The sequence below is a fragment of the Polistes dominula genome, unplaced genomic scaffold (assembly GCF_049000335.1).
Source record: "Polistes dominula isolate Pdom_NZ unplaced genomic scaffold, Pdom_raw_medaka contig_23, whole genome shotgun sequence".
Classification (NCBI taxonomy): domain Eukaryota; kingdom Metazoa; phylum Arthropoda; class Insecta; order Hymenoptera; family Vespidae; genus Polistes; species Polistes dominula.
In genome coordinates this window covers 1,637,416-1,653,662 of record NW_028300963.1, presented here as the reverse complement: position 1 = coordinate 1,653,662, position 16,247 = coordinate 1,637,416, and the positions used below count along the sequence as shown (strand labels likewise).

The 16,247-nt window shown below is 28.1% G+C and overlaps 4 protein-coding genes across 5 annotated transcripts; 3 read left to right on the top strand and 1 right to left on the bottom strand.

Annotated features, from left to right (window-relative positions):
- The first annotated feature begins 334 nt into the window (after positions 1 to 334).
- Positions 335 to 5,468, top strand: eys (eyes shut). The gene is made up of 16 exons (XM_015318913.2): positions 335 to 452; positions 534 to 689; positions 884 to 1,035; positions 1,112 to 1,222; positions 1,298 to 1,405; positions 1,477 to 1,590; positions 1,668 to 2,508; positions 2,585 to 3,104; positions 3,179 to 3,492; positions 3,572 to 3,782; positions 3,916 to 4,067; positions 4,151 to 4,287; positions 4,362 to 4,607; positions 4,698 to 4,901; positions 5,000 to 5,228; positions 5,296 to 5,468. Exons 1-16 carry the CDS (start codon positions 445 to 447, stop codon positions 5,390 to 5,392), a joined length of 3,600 nt encoding a protein of 1,199 aa, XP_015174399.2. The 5' UTR covers positions 335 to 444; the 3' UTR covers positions 5,393 to 5,468.
- On the bottom strand, positions 4,761 to 7,019 carry l(2)k14505 (ATP synthase mitochondrial F1 complex assembly factor 2 homolog l(2)k14505). Its single transcript, XM_089172751.1, has 9 exons — positions 6,649 to 7,019; positions 6,382 to 6,575; positions 6,189 to 6,299; positions 5,933 to 6,113; positions 5,749 to 5,864; positions 5,467 to 5,668; positions 5,270 to 5,373; positions 5,103 to 5,183; positions 4,761 to 4,909 (listed from the first exon to the last, which is right to left on the bottom strand). Exons 1-6 carry the CDS (start codon positions 6,704 to 6,706, stop codon positions 5,522 to 5,524), a joined length of 807 nt encoding a protein of 268 aa, XP_089028877.1. The 5' UTR covers positions 6,707 to 7,019; the 3' UTR covers positions 4,761 to 4,909; positions 5,103 to 5,183; positions 5,270 to 5,373; positions 5,467 to 5,521.
- A 194-nt stretch (positions 7,020 to 7,213) lies between these two features.
- On the top strand, positions 7,214 to 8,722 carry SelT (selenoprotein T). The gene is made up of 4 exons (XM_015318931.2): positions 7,214 to 7,463; positions 7,784 to 7,913; positions 7,991 to 8,186; positions 8,303 to 8,722. Exons 1-4 carry the CDS (start codon positions 7,330 to 7,332, stop codon positions 8,431 to 8,433), a joined length of 591 nt encoding a protein of 196 aa, XP_015174417.2. The 5' UTR covers positions 7,214 to 7,329; the 3' UTR covers positions 8,434 to 8,722.
- Positions 8,723 to 10,308: 1,586 nt separating this feature from the next.
- On the top strand, positions 10,309 to 15,643 carry LOC107065292 (uncharacterized). Of its 2 annotated transcripts, none has more exons than XM_015318856.2 (14): positions 10,309 to 10,870; positions 11,540 to 11,810; positions 11,883 to 12,007; positions 12,073 to 12,194; positions 12,275 to 12,417; positions 12,517 to 12,685; positions 12,762 to 13,218; positions 13,353 to 13,690; positions 13,781 to 14,127; positions 14,237 to 14,310; positions 14,407 to 14,638; positions 14,747 to 14,919; positions 15,014 to 15,289; positions 15,409 to 15,643. In XM_015318856.2, exons 1-14 carry the CDS (start codon positions 10,733 to 10,735, stop codon positions 15,595 to 15,597), a joined length of 3,054 nt encoding a protein of 1,017 aa, XP_015174342.2. In that variant the 5' UTR covers positions 10,309 to 10,732; the 3' UTR covers positions 15,598 to 15,643. The 2 variants fall into 2 exon arrangements, with proteins under 2 accessions (XP_015174342.2, XP_015174343.2); XM_015318857.2 differs by lacking the exon at positions 10,309 to 10,870 and adding an exon at positions 10,958 to 11,286.
- The last annotated feature ends 604 nt before the right edge of the window (positions 15,644 to 16,247 follow it).

Genomic DNA, 16,247 nt, shown 5'->3' with positions numbered 1-16,247 from the left:
ATTTATAAAATATAAATGTATACTTAGAATGCGCACATAATTGTGTTCGATTTCGATCAAAATGAAAATAAATATACAAATGAACGATAGTCCTGAATTAAATAAATTGATTCTTTGTATGAATGAAAGGAAGAAAGAATTTTTATTCATTTCATAGTCTCTTTAGTTCGTTAATTATAATTGATTATAAATTAGTAATCGTCCTATAAAAAATAATTATATATTGATACGATAATCCTTACGCAGGCGTAAGCGATAAGTCGAACACCTTGTGTAGTTTCACTGTTGCTAAGACTACCGTAGGTAGCCGGTCAACGGCACCAAGTCATTCGGATGTATCAATGTCTAAATATACATTTAGTATAGAATTTACATTTGTGCCAAGAGCATCATAAACAAATCATTTTTGAAGCAATCTTCCTTTCATCAAACCACTTGATAGATATGGGAAGGTAATTTGAAAAAAGTAAAAGAATCAGCATGCACATATAAATAAAGGTCATCGATCGAATTAATTTGACATTGTTTTACAGGTGGATATATGTTACGAAAGTATCTAATTATTTTTATGGGATCATATTTATTCTAACAACTTGTATGACAACACCGGTAATCGGCGAATCGTTGATACAATCAAATTGCAGCATTGATCCTTGTATGTACGGAATTTGTTTGGATAACGATAATAGGTACTTTTTGTTTTAATAAATTATAACATTTTAAAAAATATTTCAATAAAATAATCTATTAAAAATCGCATATATTGTAATATCGAACAAATCTAATAAGTATAGAATAAGAAATGAACAGAATTTTTAATTAATATCACACATCGTCACATCTTTTATTATATTAATTATCTTTGTTTTTATATTATAATTAGTAGCTCTTATTCGTGTTATTGTATCGATGGATATACTGGAATTAATTGTGAAATTAATTGGGACGATTGTTGGTCAAATCCTTGTCTCAATGGTGGAATATGTACGGATGCCGTAGCGTCTTACAATTGTACTTGTTCCGAAGGCTTTATAGGTATATATTTTAATGAATTATCTTTATTTAATTAGATGTATTTATTACAAAATATTTTCATATACAATATTTATAGGAATAAATTGCGAGCAAAAGTATAGTGAATGCGCGAATCAACCTTGTCTCAACAATGGTACCTGTCTCGATTATGATGGATTTATATGTCAATGTCCTGATGGATATTCAGGTAAAAGATTTATCACAAATAAAATAATTTTTATTAAAATCAATGAAACGGCGAATGATAATTCTTTATTATTAGGTGATTATTGTGAAATTGATGCTTCGGTTTGTAACGATACGATTTGTAAAAATTTCGGAGAGTGTATCGAAGGACCAGGATTTTCTTTCTTTTGTCGATGTCCCACAGGTGAATGTTCACGGTATATACAATTTATTTATATATTAATAATGTTTTCTTTACTTTATCTTTTTTTATAGGATGGACTGGCCAATTATGCGACGAAGATATCGATGAATGTGTTACTTCACCGTGCAAAAATGGTGGACTTTGTATAAATGTTCCAGCTACTTATACGTGTGCTTGTTTATTCGGTAATTCTTTTTTTAGGAATTTAAATAAATTTCTTTTCCACAAAGATTTACGTTAAAGCATTATATATTTTTCGTAGGTTTTACTGGCAAAGATTGCGACAAAGTTATTTTACCGTGTGATCAAAATCTTTGTCAAAATGGCGCAGTGTGTTTACTCGAAGACAATAAATCAGTTTGTTATTGTGTACCTGATTATCATGGAGCACTGTGCGAACTTAGATATGATGATTGTGAATCAAAATCAGCTAATTGCGAAAATGGTGGTACTTGTATCGATGGAATCAATAGTTATACCTGTGCTTGTCCTCCCGATTATAGTGGAATTATTTGCGAAGAATACATTATCTCATCTACATCAACATCAACATCGTTTATAACGAAAGACTCGATAGAAGTAAATGTTAGTAGTATTAAATCAACTGATGTATCTTCATCGGAACCTACATCTACGTCCATTGTATTTACTCCTACCAGCTCAAGTCGACATCCCCATCCGATCACGTTATCAACGACAGTTTCAAAAACTATCGATCATTATACAAAATGGTATCCCTCGATAGAAACGACCTTGCCTACGCAAACAGATCGAAACATAGTTACGACCAGTACAGAAAATGCGTCGTTTTTTACGGAAACATCATTAAATTTTTTACATACATCAACTAGAAAAGATACTTCAGAAACTCATATTGTATCAGAAACAAGGATTACCGAAGAAGAAACAGTTTCTTCTACATCGGAGATTCCTCTAGCGAGAACAGAACCGATTAATTATCATAACGTTACGGATAGTACAAGAACATCAGATGTTGATCAAGATAATATTACGGAATCATTTTTATCGGTATCAGCATCGGCTCATCAACAAACAAGTAAAGAAATAAGTAATACGCTACCGTATACAACAAGTACTATTGGGTAAGGATAAAGAAATATTTTCGATATGTCTTGAAAACAATTAACGGTAATAAGTAAATACAATTAATTTCTGCAGATATCATCCAACGATAGAAGTGACTGATTCTAAGAATATTACAAACGATACAACAACCAGATCTAGTCGCGTGTTTACTGATGCTACAACTGCATCTGTTTTTGATAGTGATTATTCGTCGGGAAATACAACTTTAATACAAAATATTTTTACAACGGAATCCGTAGAACCGCCGATTACTTCCTCGATTGCAGAAGGAGAATTGTCATCCACATTAACGTCAACGTTAACGTCAACATCAACGTCAACATCAACATCAACATCAACGTCAACATCAACGCCAACGTCCGTTATTACTCCTAGGAGTTCAACAACTCAATTTCTGCAACACAGCACTACTATAAGTACCACTGTAAATACAACTGAAACTACAGTCAGTCTTGATCTTGAAAATAGTACATTACATACAAAATACGATCAAGTTCCCATTGCGACGGAACAATCGTCAACTAGTAGTGAATGCAATGATAATTCTTGTACAACTGGGACCACTATACCATCTGCGCGCAACGTATCGGAAGTAAGTATTCAATGTTATAAGAAGAATTGTTTTATTTTATAATTGTAATACTTAAAAATCGTATGCACTTATAGTGCAATTGTACAGAACGGGAGGAAGAATGCAAAAGTATTAAAAGCGCAGCTTTTAATGGAAAGTCTTACGCAAGACAGAGTATTAATATTAACGTTAATAATGATACTATGAGTCTTCGAATTTATGTTAAACTTAGAACTCGTTTTAAGAATGGTATAATATTTCATGTATATTTTGACGATGAACGTTATGCTTTAATATATTTAGAAAGTAGTATATTGAAATTTCAATTCTCGTGTGGTTTGGAAACGATGTTACTTGGCGAAATTGATTCCGCCATTAATAATGGATTTGAAGCGGAAATCGATATGAGGTAGAATTTTATCGATTTATTTTTACACTTATATAAACAAACAAAAACATAAACGCTAAGTATCGGTATTTTCTTTTAGATTTGAATACTATATTATGAATAAAAGTGATAAATGTTCTGCTAAGTTATTAGTAAATGGTACTACAGCCGTAAGTGGTGAACAAATGTTATCATTCCGAGAACATTTTCCACATCGTGCTACTTTGAATTTAGGTGGCATACCATTGGCCTTTTCTCACTACTTTCCTCGTGTAGCTATGGGATTTATCGGTTGCATGAACTCATTGATGGTATTATAGATAAATATACGATTATATTTATTATTCATATAAAACGACAAATACACTTTTTTTAAACACTTTCATTGCTAAATACTTGCGTGTGTTCTATATTAATAAATTAAAGATTTTATTATAATTAAAGGTAAATGGCCTCCAAAGAAATTTTATTCATGATTCTACAGAGACATTTCAAATTGAAGAATGTACATCATTTTTTTGCTTATCAAATCCATGTCAAAACTTCGGAGCATGTGAAGAAAACAATGGTGCTATTCGTTGTCATTGCGTTGCAGGGTAAGTATAGTTTAAGTTTATAAATTTTCATAATTTTTATGTTTAAACATCAAATCATTAAATTTACATATGTAATCCAATAGTTATACAGGAACATTATGCGAACGTTCCATATGCGACGAGAATCCTTGTTCACTAGGGGCAACCTGTATAAGTTCACCGGGAACTGGTTTTATTTGCATTTGTCCTCTTGGAACTCATGGACTTTTTTGTGAAGAAGGTGATATGAAATATATCTCGAAATTATAATTTAATTTTAATTTATAATTCCATTTCTTATTAAATATTTTTCAGATACTATTGTAATTCGTCCGTCCTTTTCAAGTCTGATACCAGGTTTCTCATCGTATATTGCTTATGGTGTTTCAAATTCAATCAAAGACACTATGGAACTTAAAATGAAACTCATTCCACATACTTTAGACCAAATATCTCTTATAGCTTATTTAGGACAGAGTGGCTCACGCCAAGAAATATCAGATCATCTTTCTATAACGTATGTACGTGGTTATATTATGTTAACGTGGGATCTCGGTTCAGGTAAATCAATATTTACATTTAATAACAGTTTCGGAGCATATGCTCCTATTAGTGCAATTATCATTCATTTGTGTAGTGATATTTATCTAGGCGTACGCAGGATCTTCACAAAAACACCGTTAACTTCTATATCAGCTGTAACTGCACCAGGTATGAAAAGTCATAATCCACATACATTACACATTGGAAGAACAGGTAGAGATGCGTGGCTTGCTGTTGATGATACATACAATGTTACTGGTCAGGCTGCTGGTATTATGTCTCAGCTTGACGTGTCTCCTATACTTTACATTGGTTTGCATCTTATTCTTTATAAAGTCTAATATATATTTTATTTATATTTTAATTATTTTCTAGATCATATTGTTTGACATTTTCCAAGTGTTTTATAGGAGGTCACAAATCAAAAAATTTTGAAATGCTACCGCACGATTTACCTTTACACACTGGTTTTTCTGGTTGCATATTTGATATCGAATTACGTACGAAGGATACAATTTTCCCAGTAACCAGTTCTAGTCCAGCTACTGGACGTGGCGTAGGAGAATGTCATCGTAACGAATGTATTCGTCATTCCTGTAAAAATGGTGCAGTGTGCTTGAACCATGGTTCTACATATAGGTATTTATTACCTTCAGTAAAAAATAATTTCTTTCATTTACCATGAATTACATGATCTGTTTCTTAGTTGTATATGTACGAAGGATTGGACAGGCCCGGATTGTTCTTTACCAGTGGAAAAACGTTTTTCTAGTAATCTATCAGCCTGTCATATATCAAATTAATAAATAATTTCAAAATATCATAAAGAACTAAACATATTACTACATTCTTCATATTTGTATTAAATTACACGAACCTTGTTGATATATTTTTAATTAAATAATCAATAATTTAATATTCTATTAAAATAGTTAACTATTGAGATGTTTATTTCCTTTGGGTAGTGAAGTGACAAAGTATGAATTTAAATGTACAAATAGGACTGCCGCTGCTACACGAGATTGTAAATCGTATTTACCGAGATCATGAGACCATTCAACGTTTCCCCAGTGTGAAATCTAGAAATTACATGCAATAATAGAAATGTTAAACTGTACATTATTATATTTTACATTTTTAATAATTATTTATATAATACCTGATATTTCTCTTCTAAACGAGATAATTCTACAGCTTCTTCAACACTAATTACTCTTTCAATAGCAGCTAAGGTAAGAATTACTGATTTCAATGCATTAACTGCATATAGAAAACCTATAACATATAACATAACAATTCGAATTATGCTGTCAACATGTTAGAAAATAAATGTGATACTTTACCATGAATAGCATCAAATTCATATGATGATAAATGTCTTGATAATATGGTTTTGGTTTCTATTGGCACAGTAGGTATATCTATACTTTGGGTTTTAACAATATTTACTTGATAATGATCACAAAACCATTGTACTAAAGGATCCCATTTTTCTACTTGCAATTTGTATAGATCATCTATTTCCTATAATAATATATTTCTCAATTAACTCTCACATAATATTATATAAAATAATTAATTTAGATATTGATTGCTTACACTAGAATGAAATAGAATTGTATCTGTTTCTAAACAATTAGTAATATAATTTACTATATCTAATTTTGTTTGATTATTTGGATTATCCAATACGGTATTACATAAAGCTGTCTGAAAAATAAGAAAAAATATAATCAACATATGAAAGAGTAAAGTTAATTAAATAATATTATAACTTATAGTATAAACTCACCAAGTGCATATTTTCTTTTTCAATAATATCTTTCTGAGCATCCCATTCTGCTGCCACTGCTAAAGCCAAAGCTTTATTGTTTACTTCAAATATTTTCCCTTTGGGTGTTTTAAGTTTCCTTTGATCCAAAGTTATTTCAAATTTTCCACCACTCGACAAGATGTTTGTCCTTCGATAAAACCTTTTTACAGTTGCTGTATAATAATAACAATGATATTTATATTAAATACATAAGATTATTTGTAAAAAGAATCTTTTCACTCTTACCCATATTTCTGATTATCATAAAGGCTCCTGTCAATTGACGATATTTAAAGGAACTCATTTTTATAATGAATTACAAATCTTCTTTTTATTTTTGTATTCTTTTATATGATATTTAATAAATTACTTTTCACACATATTAATTAAACTTAACTTAAGATAAATGTGTACACCACTTGTATGAATTTTTAATCATAGAATAAATAATTGCAAGTTTGTATTCAATAAAGAAGAAGAGTAAAAAACTTTAAAAAGGGAGCTTAAATAAACAAGAATTTAATTAAAAGTATTTATTTTCAATATTCAATAATCATAAGATATTACATCAAATTTTAATAACTTGAAATAATTATTTTATTCATGTTTTATTTTTAAATTATAACCATAGATACTATTATTACCATAGGAGGATTATATTTATATATAGATGATAAATATAAGAAAGAATTTCTAAAATAATCTACGTGTGCTGTGGGTGCGCTGATATCGCTTCTAAAAGCGCTACCTAGTGTTGAAAATGTTATTTAAATGAAAAACTTCAAGTTTGAAGTATAAGAGAGTTTGGCTCCCCTGATAAACTGCTATAAGCAGATTAAGGTTCATCTGAAGCGTGTGGTGATATTTTCATGTGACTATTTTTATTACATTTGTATTATTTTCTCATATTAAATGGACTAAATAACAATGCGTAAAACAAAGCTAAGTTCGTTGTTGTTTGTTATTCTATGTGCTGTAATTATACAAGTTAATGCGAACAATGATCCCCAATTAACCAAACTTGGTGCAAAAACAGGACCAACATTAAAATTCTTTTATTGGTGAGTGTAGGGACAATAATTGAATAATTAATAGAAATAGCGTGACTATATGATATTATCATATTTATAAATGATTACAATGAACACACATTTGATAATCAAATTTGTCATCAAAGTAATAATATTTATTTTCATTACATTATCTCTACTTCTATATAAAATAATCTGCATGTCATTGTTTATTGATTTAAGATACACTACACGAAATATAACAATATAATAAGCATATAAAAACATGATTTAAATTATTTTGATATTATAAATTTAGATCTACACTTGAGACAAGTTAGTTATTATAAATAATAACTTAATAATTTTAGTTACTCTTGTGGATATAGAAAAGTTTATGAAGAATATGTTGGTATTCTACGACAAAAGTATCCAGACTTACAAATTGATGGAGAAAACTTTAATCCTCCTGGATATAATATGTTAATAGCCAAAATTTTGGTAAATATATTATTTCCTTTATCTTTCATTGTATATATTTCATATAAACACATATTGTAATTTGTCATTTTATTTAGGGAACAGCAAAAATTTTGATTATACTTTTAATCATTAGTGGAATTAATATATTTCAACGACTGGGTCAGCCAGAACCATCATTATGGCGATGGTGCATTGATAATCGCTTTTATGCCTGTGTAATGATATTTTTTATTTGCAATGCTATAGAAGGTCAACTTATTTCATCAGGTGCATTTGAAATACATTTTAATGGTATGTTTGCATGTATAATTTATTTTTCGTTCATTATATATTATTTATATGTATTATAAATTATAAAAATATGTATACACACACACACATATATATATATATATAAAATGTTACAGATGTTCCTGTGTGGTCAAAACTTGAAACAGGTAGAATACCACAACCACCAGAATTATTCCAGATAATTGAAACTCATTTGCATATGCAATTTCCAGATATTGATGTTGGAAAGATTGGTTTTAATAAGTAACATTGTATTACTATAAGTTTATACTGCATTCTTTTAATTATTTACATTATTGGGAATTTGCCTTTGGCAAAATATGATACACTCGAATGATTTCAATTTATTTTTATGTATTAAAATGTTTCGTTATAAATGTCTCCTACTACTAGTACGCTATGTAAGATAGAGAGTAAAAATCTATATAACTATAACATTCTAATTAAATAGTTACCAAAGCGACATTACAATAGGAATTATATTTACTATTTTAATGTAAACATTATATTTCAACATAAATCTTTTAAAAATCGTATATATATTCGTTCCCTCATTATATTCTTATAATGTTTATATTTGTCAATAGTTCAATTAGAAGTTAAATAAGATTATCATAAGACGTTATTCACAATCCGTTTTTATACTTATTGTTAAGACTGTTTAAACGCAGTCATAGAATGCCCTTTAGATTCATAATCGTGATTTAAGACAATCTTAAAATCGCACCTGGAACATTATCTTAATGTATACAGTCTTTAAATAAGACAAACTAATATAACATATTATAATGCAAATAAGATTATCTTTGCTTTGTCACCTGAGTTCTGAAGGTGATCTTATTTGAAATTGTAATAAAAATCTTTGGACCGTTAGAAAAAGTAAGCCTATTCAAAAGGTCAAAAATGATACATTCTTTAGATACAACTTTGGTGTGTATAGACTACAGCAAATAAAAGAACGAAGTACATGTTAAAAATTTAAACTTATATGAATAGAACATCATTTTCAATAGATCTGAATCATAGTAAAGAATAAACATAGTTCTAAGAATCATTCTTTAATGTAGAACGCATAAGAATATTTTCAATTTCTCAAGTCCTCTACAAATGTATCGGCATACAATTAAAAAAAAAGGAAACGTATACAAATAAAAAACAAAAAACACTATTAAATCAAAACTTTTACAACATATACGAAATCTATTTAATTTATCAACTTATGAAACGTACTCCCATGATTAGTTAAACAATCTATAAATATATATTCTATTACTATTACTAAAAGAAAATCCCGCCATAAAATACAATTATCGGGAATCCCCGCAATCATTAAAAACAATTTACCCGAATATTCCACTATTTTTATTTTCGATTCTATCCCTTCATTTCCCAGAAAAACCTCCCCATTTAGATGATAAACTTAGGTTTAACCTTTCCAATTTCCTATCCACATACTTCAGATTAACAATCGAATTACTCCGATCAAAACAGCTGAAAGTTCTTGCGTGATGAACATGTTTTTAATTAAAGTAGTTGGTGATTCATGGATTAATGCAACTATACTACTGCAATTATCTTAACCAATAGCGTGCTACTACTGCTGCAGGAAATTTGATAAAAATTAGTATCTCTCTAATTCTATTGGTTATTTCAATAAAATTATTTTGAAAATTCCCTAACGTAAATACTAATCACAACCTTTATAAAAGTAATTTTATATGAAACAAAACAATTTTTGAAAATAACTTATTCATATAGAACATCTTGAGCATAAACTATTAATTTTTAATATCTTAATATTCAATTATTTTAAGAAGATCTTTAAAAACAATAGTTAAAGAAGCATTATGATTGGTGTAAATAAGGACCAATCCTCGCGCGAAGAATCTTTAATTTTATTGTAAACGCATCTTAATGATAAGGTATCATGGCTTATATACTTTCGTATATAAATGTTAGAATGTAAGAATATATGAAATCATTATGAAAAATAAATAAATAATATAATATTATTTCTCGTAAAGAAGTTATGAGAATTCTAATAGAAATATTATTACGCCTATCTTTTATTATCTCTATGTATATACTTAATAGAAGCTACGTATTATTAATATTTTTTTAATAACGTAAGATCATCCTCATCTTACTACATCTTTTGTGTTATGTGTAAAAAATCTAATGAAATCGATAATTTTGTTTATAAATTCATATAATTGACGTGGCCAATATTCGTAAGTTTCAAATGAACGTACTGCACATCCAAGTTGCGCACAGGATTCTACTTCTGAATCTGATCCAATCGAACTAAACCTAACCTCTCAACGTGAACTAAACGCTTTATAACTCATCGATGGTTAATAGATACGATCAAATAGTAAAGATAAATCTTAAAACAACGATACATATATTAATGTTTAATAAATAATATTAATATAAGAAAGATTGTATGCATCGAGAATGTCACTGCATCACTTCTTTTCTGTTCACTATTATTAATGGGACACTAAATTTTCTCTGATGCTGTTATTATTCATTGTATTATTATCATGGCGGGAGTCTGTCTGTACGATTCTACTATTTGTCGGCTATGTGCAGAAGATAATGGCAATGGAGAATTATTGTATAAGGACGAGAGTGATGATTCCAATTTAAGTTCTATGGTGAATCGCTATTTACCATTAAAGGTACGAATGATTTTTTTAAATATACTCAAATATTAGACTACAACTTGACTTCCTACTGCTCACTAAATGATCCATATGGGGGCTCCACTGGTTTTCGTTAGACAAGTTTATCGACTACTACACAGATCAAATATTCAATATCCTCCTTGATAATCTATTATTATTAAGTGACCATTAAAAAAATTCATCTTTATCGATATAAAAATAGTGACACTTAAAAATGTATACATGTTGCTTTTTTTTACTATTTACACTTTCACACTTATTTTTTTATTATTGGTTAAAAAACTTTTATTTAATAAACTCATGTTTATTTTATTATATCTACTTCTTCCTCATTTAATGAACTGCTATTATCGTTCTCATAAATTTATAACATAATATTTTATGAATACATTAAGGATCTAAAAAGCATAGTAAGTTATCTCTAGCAGTTTTATTATGTTATGTTAAATTGTTGGTTTGAAAATTATACTTTTATTATTTTGTTTTTTGAAAAAAAAACAAATATTAAAACTAGTAAGATATAAAACCATATTAAAAATTCATTGATTCTTATTTACTAAATTAATGGATGCATATGTAGTTTAATGTTATGTTGTGAGATAGTAAAATGAATATATTTAATAATTTTTCTATATATTTCAATAACTTTTTAAATCTTTTTAGATTCGAGATGATGGGAAATTACCTAGAACAATTTGTCCTGGCTGTAATATTCAGCTGGAGTCTACTGTACAATTTTTTGAATTGTTGGTGGATGGGCAGCGAAAAATACGAGAAATGTGGAAACAACAAGTGGAAGAGCAAAGAAAAGCAGAAAGAGAACGTATACGTGTTGAAAAGCAAAGTTCGGAAGTTGGAACAGGTTTGCCAGATTCGGATAACGACATAAGAAATAATGAAGATAATCAATTAGAAAAACAAATAATCATTAAAGGTAATATAATATATTTTAATCTAAAAACAATATTTGTAATAAAAATAATAATAATTATATATAAACTTTCAGTAATGTCTGATGGTTCTTTATATACCACTGAACATGAAATGAGTTTGCAAATGGAAGGTTTAAGTAAACCAAGACGAAAAAGAGGCCGTCCTCCTAAAGTACATAATGATATGGAATCTTCTAAGGTTTGTAATAAAAGTAATGTATTTAAATATATTTCTATTTTATTACAACTTTATTCATTTTGTAGATAATTATAAAAGAAGACATTGCGGAAGGAGTAAGTCAAGAAGAGGAAGATAAACAAGAAGAAGATCTTGAAGAAATAGATGGTGATGGTAGACGTCGTAGAAAGCGTAAAGTTCCTAAAAGGTAAAGGAAGATTTAAATATTCCTGACATATATTTTGCATTAAATTTTAACATATTATAATAGTTAAAAATAACAAATAGGTTTATGGAAGCTGTTCAAGGCAAAGAATTAGAAAGAATATTTAAGGAAGAAGGTGTTATAGATGAGGAAGAGGATGAAGAACTCGATCACATCGAAGATTCTGAAGAACGAATAAATGTAACAATTCCAGATGGTCAAGAAGGTTAATTATCGCAAATTTTTAATATTATGAATTCTTATAATATAGTAAAATTAATTTAAAAAATGTTTTTTATTTTTTTTTTTTTTTTTTTTTTTTTAGAGATAATCGGACATTTAGAAACTGAAGAAGGAAAGGATTTAGGTGAATTAGTAATTGTAAATCGTGGAAGAGGTCGTGGTAGACCGAAATTGCGCCGTAGAAAAAGCAAATTTACTTGCCCATATTGTAGTAGAGGTTTTCTTCAACGTAGTAGATATATTGTACACAAGTTGGTATTGTTATTTATTTTTATAAGTAAATAATTAGTTTTATTATGTTATTCATTAAATGTTTACAAATTGCAGAAGTTTTCATAAAAGTTTAAAATACGAATGTAGAGAATGTAAAAAGTTATTTACAAACAAAGATAATTTTGCATTGCATCAAAAGATGAGCCAACATACGGGATGCAGTATTACAGAAATTAACGATGAACATGATATTAATTATCAGAAATCAGTAACTGAAAATACAAATTCAATATTAAATAATACATCGCTACATGAAACCAAGGATTTAGGAATTACATTGATGAATAATCAAAATCTGGACGAAGTCATGGAGAATTCAGACAATAATGTAATTAATAATTCAGATAAAAAAATTTTATGTGAACAGTGCGAAAAAACATTTCAAACGAAAGAATCATATGACTTACATGTCAAAATAGTTCATGAAAACGAAAAACCATTTGTATGTAACATTTGTAATAAAACGTTTACATCTGAAACCAATTTAAAAGGACATTTGTTAACTCACGAGGTAAGTTTTATATATAAACAACAAAAATATTTATATAAATATATAATTTTAGAAAAAAGTCAATTGTAAACTATACATTAGTCTCCAGAAATATTTAAAGGAAACAACAATAATATTAATATTTTTTTCTAAAGGGAAATAAATCAGATAAAGGATATCCTTGTGATATTTGTGGAAAAGTATTAAATCATCCAAGCTCTGTTGTATATCATAAAGAAGCTGAACATAATAATGGTCGTCGTTTTGTATGTAATAAATGTGGAAAGAGTTTCAAACATAGGCAGTTATTACATCGTCACCAACTTGTACATTCTGAAGATCGACCTTTTATGTGTAAATCGTGTAATGCTAGCTTTAAAACAAAAGCAAATTTAATTAATCATCAATCTACACATACGGGAGAGAAAAAATATTTTTGTGAATTATGTAGTCAACAGTTTGCTCATAAAACTAGTCTAACTTTACATTACAGGTGATTATACATTAATTGTTAAGATTATTTTATTGCAATAGTAACATTATTTTATTTCTTGTTTTGTTTTAACATAATAATATTCTTTAGGTGGCATACTGGTCATAAGCCATATTCTTGTGAAGTTTGTCATAAAAGTTTCTCGCAGAATGGTAATCTTCAAGAACACATGCGTATACATACTGGAGAAAAACCATATTGCTGTGATCATTGTGGACGTAAATTTACAACTTCATCACAATTTAAGTTACACGTTAAACGTCATACTGGTGAACGTCCATGGAAGTGCGAGTTTTGTGCCAAATGTTTCCTACATAAAGACACATGGAAGTGTCATGTACGTAGACACAAGGGAGAAAGACCTTTTCAATGTTCACATTGTAATCGTGGATTTACAGAACAATGGGCCTTAAAAAAGCATCTTCGATTACACACAGGTACAAATCTATATAAATAATAAATGTGTATTATTAATTTATGGTACTTTATAATATTTTGAGTTACACTATCTACTATTTTTGTATTTTATATTAATTTATTGTATAGGTGAAAAACCGTATTCTTGTGAAATTTGTGGAAAAGCTTTCGCTGATTGTTCTAACTTAACGAAACATAAAAAGGTAATTTATAATCTTAAGCAATAATTATATATAATTTGTGAAACTGTAATATATATATATATACATATATTTTTTAATACTATTTGCTCTACGTAGGTGCATAGAGAAAGCAAAGTTTTAGCATTAGGTGGGATACATGATGCTTCCGAAATTAGTGAAGTATGGCAGATCTTACCAAATTCTCGAGAAACAGATGAAAATTCATTAAGTGATCAAATGGCTCAAGTCATTACGACCGAAGAAGCATCTGCAGATGGATTACAACAAATTATTTATGTTTCTTATCAAGATCCTAATGATCCTAATCTATCCAGAACATTACACTTGGGTATTTTTACAAATTATTTATACTATTGGACGATAAAAATAAATATAAAGATATATTTATATAATTATTTGAAAGAAAAAATAACAAACTATAATGTTTAATTTACAGTTGATACTGACATGATGCGTGAAAAGGAAGGAATTGTCAGCACTCAAGGACAATCTTTACCTCATTTAGATGTTGAAAATGAAATAATCACCTGTCACCCACATAATCATACAGCCAATATTTCAAATGGACGAGTAGCCATGGAATTATCAGAACCAGATTTACAATTACAAGTAATATAATATAGTACAAAGAAATAATAAATATATATATATATATATATATATTAATATCAATAAAATAATAATTGAATTTTGTTTTTTCTAGATTACAGATGAAGAAGGAAATCCAATTCCACTTTCTATACAAGATACAAGACAATTATTATCGCAAGGACAATTTGTTAGTCAATTAAATGATGGCCAAACTATCAGAGTTCATTCAGGCGTAATTGCTCAAGAATTTGCTGGATCTTTAGGTGTTCATGTTAATCATAATGGTAATATAGCAGCAATAAATAATACTACAGTCCATGAAGTAAATAAACCAAGCACAATATCAACCATACAAACAGATGCAGAAGCGATTGTCAAAGCATTAGAAGTAAGTTTGTTTACTTGGACTTTTCATATTTACATACATTTTTTCTTTATACATTATTGGATGAAACAAAAACTGATTTTATTTGTTTTAAATTTTATGATATAAATTTGATTATTTAGGACGAAGATACTGATGCAACAGCTGTTGCTACTATAAATCATCAAATGGGAGGAGAAGAGCAGGCAGAAATATCAGATGGACAACATACTATTGAATTTATGACAAGCGATGGACAAAAAGTCCGACTTCTTACTTCGTACCATGTTGACCCATTACATCTTGCTTCAGAGTACCTGACTATTGTATAAAAACAATAATTTATATATTAAAATAATTAAATTAAAAAAAAAAAAATACTAATGAACTAATCACATAAATAAACGAATTAGAAGATAAATTTGGTGCTTTATAAAAAAATTTAATATTTATTTATATATAAAGTAATTATTTTCCGAAATCTCCATTATTTTTAATGATTTTGGTTAATGTTCCAGGCAACTGATGAATTACTTAATTAAAAAAGACGGTTTTTGATGCAATGAAGCTAATATTGAGGCACCGAATTGACTATTATACATAATACTTAATAAATTACTAAGTATAATAAGTAAATACTTTAAACTTATTACTTATCTTATAAACTGTAGTTATTACATTTAAACAAATAGAAGCAATGAAAAATTGAATTTAATTTTCATTTTATTCTGGTTAGCAGATGTAATAAATGTCAACAAGAATGTAAAAATTAATTTTAAATTATTTCTTTTACATAATTGTTTAAATATAAGTAAAAAAGTATAAATATGCAGTTAAATGAAACGATATTACTATTTAGTGCCCAAATTATACTTTTATGGGTAATATAAGATTCATTTATACATATTCAAAACGATAAGATAAATTATAATTCACTCATACATAAGTTTCTTATATTTGTATATAAAAAATGTAGTTCAAT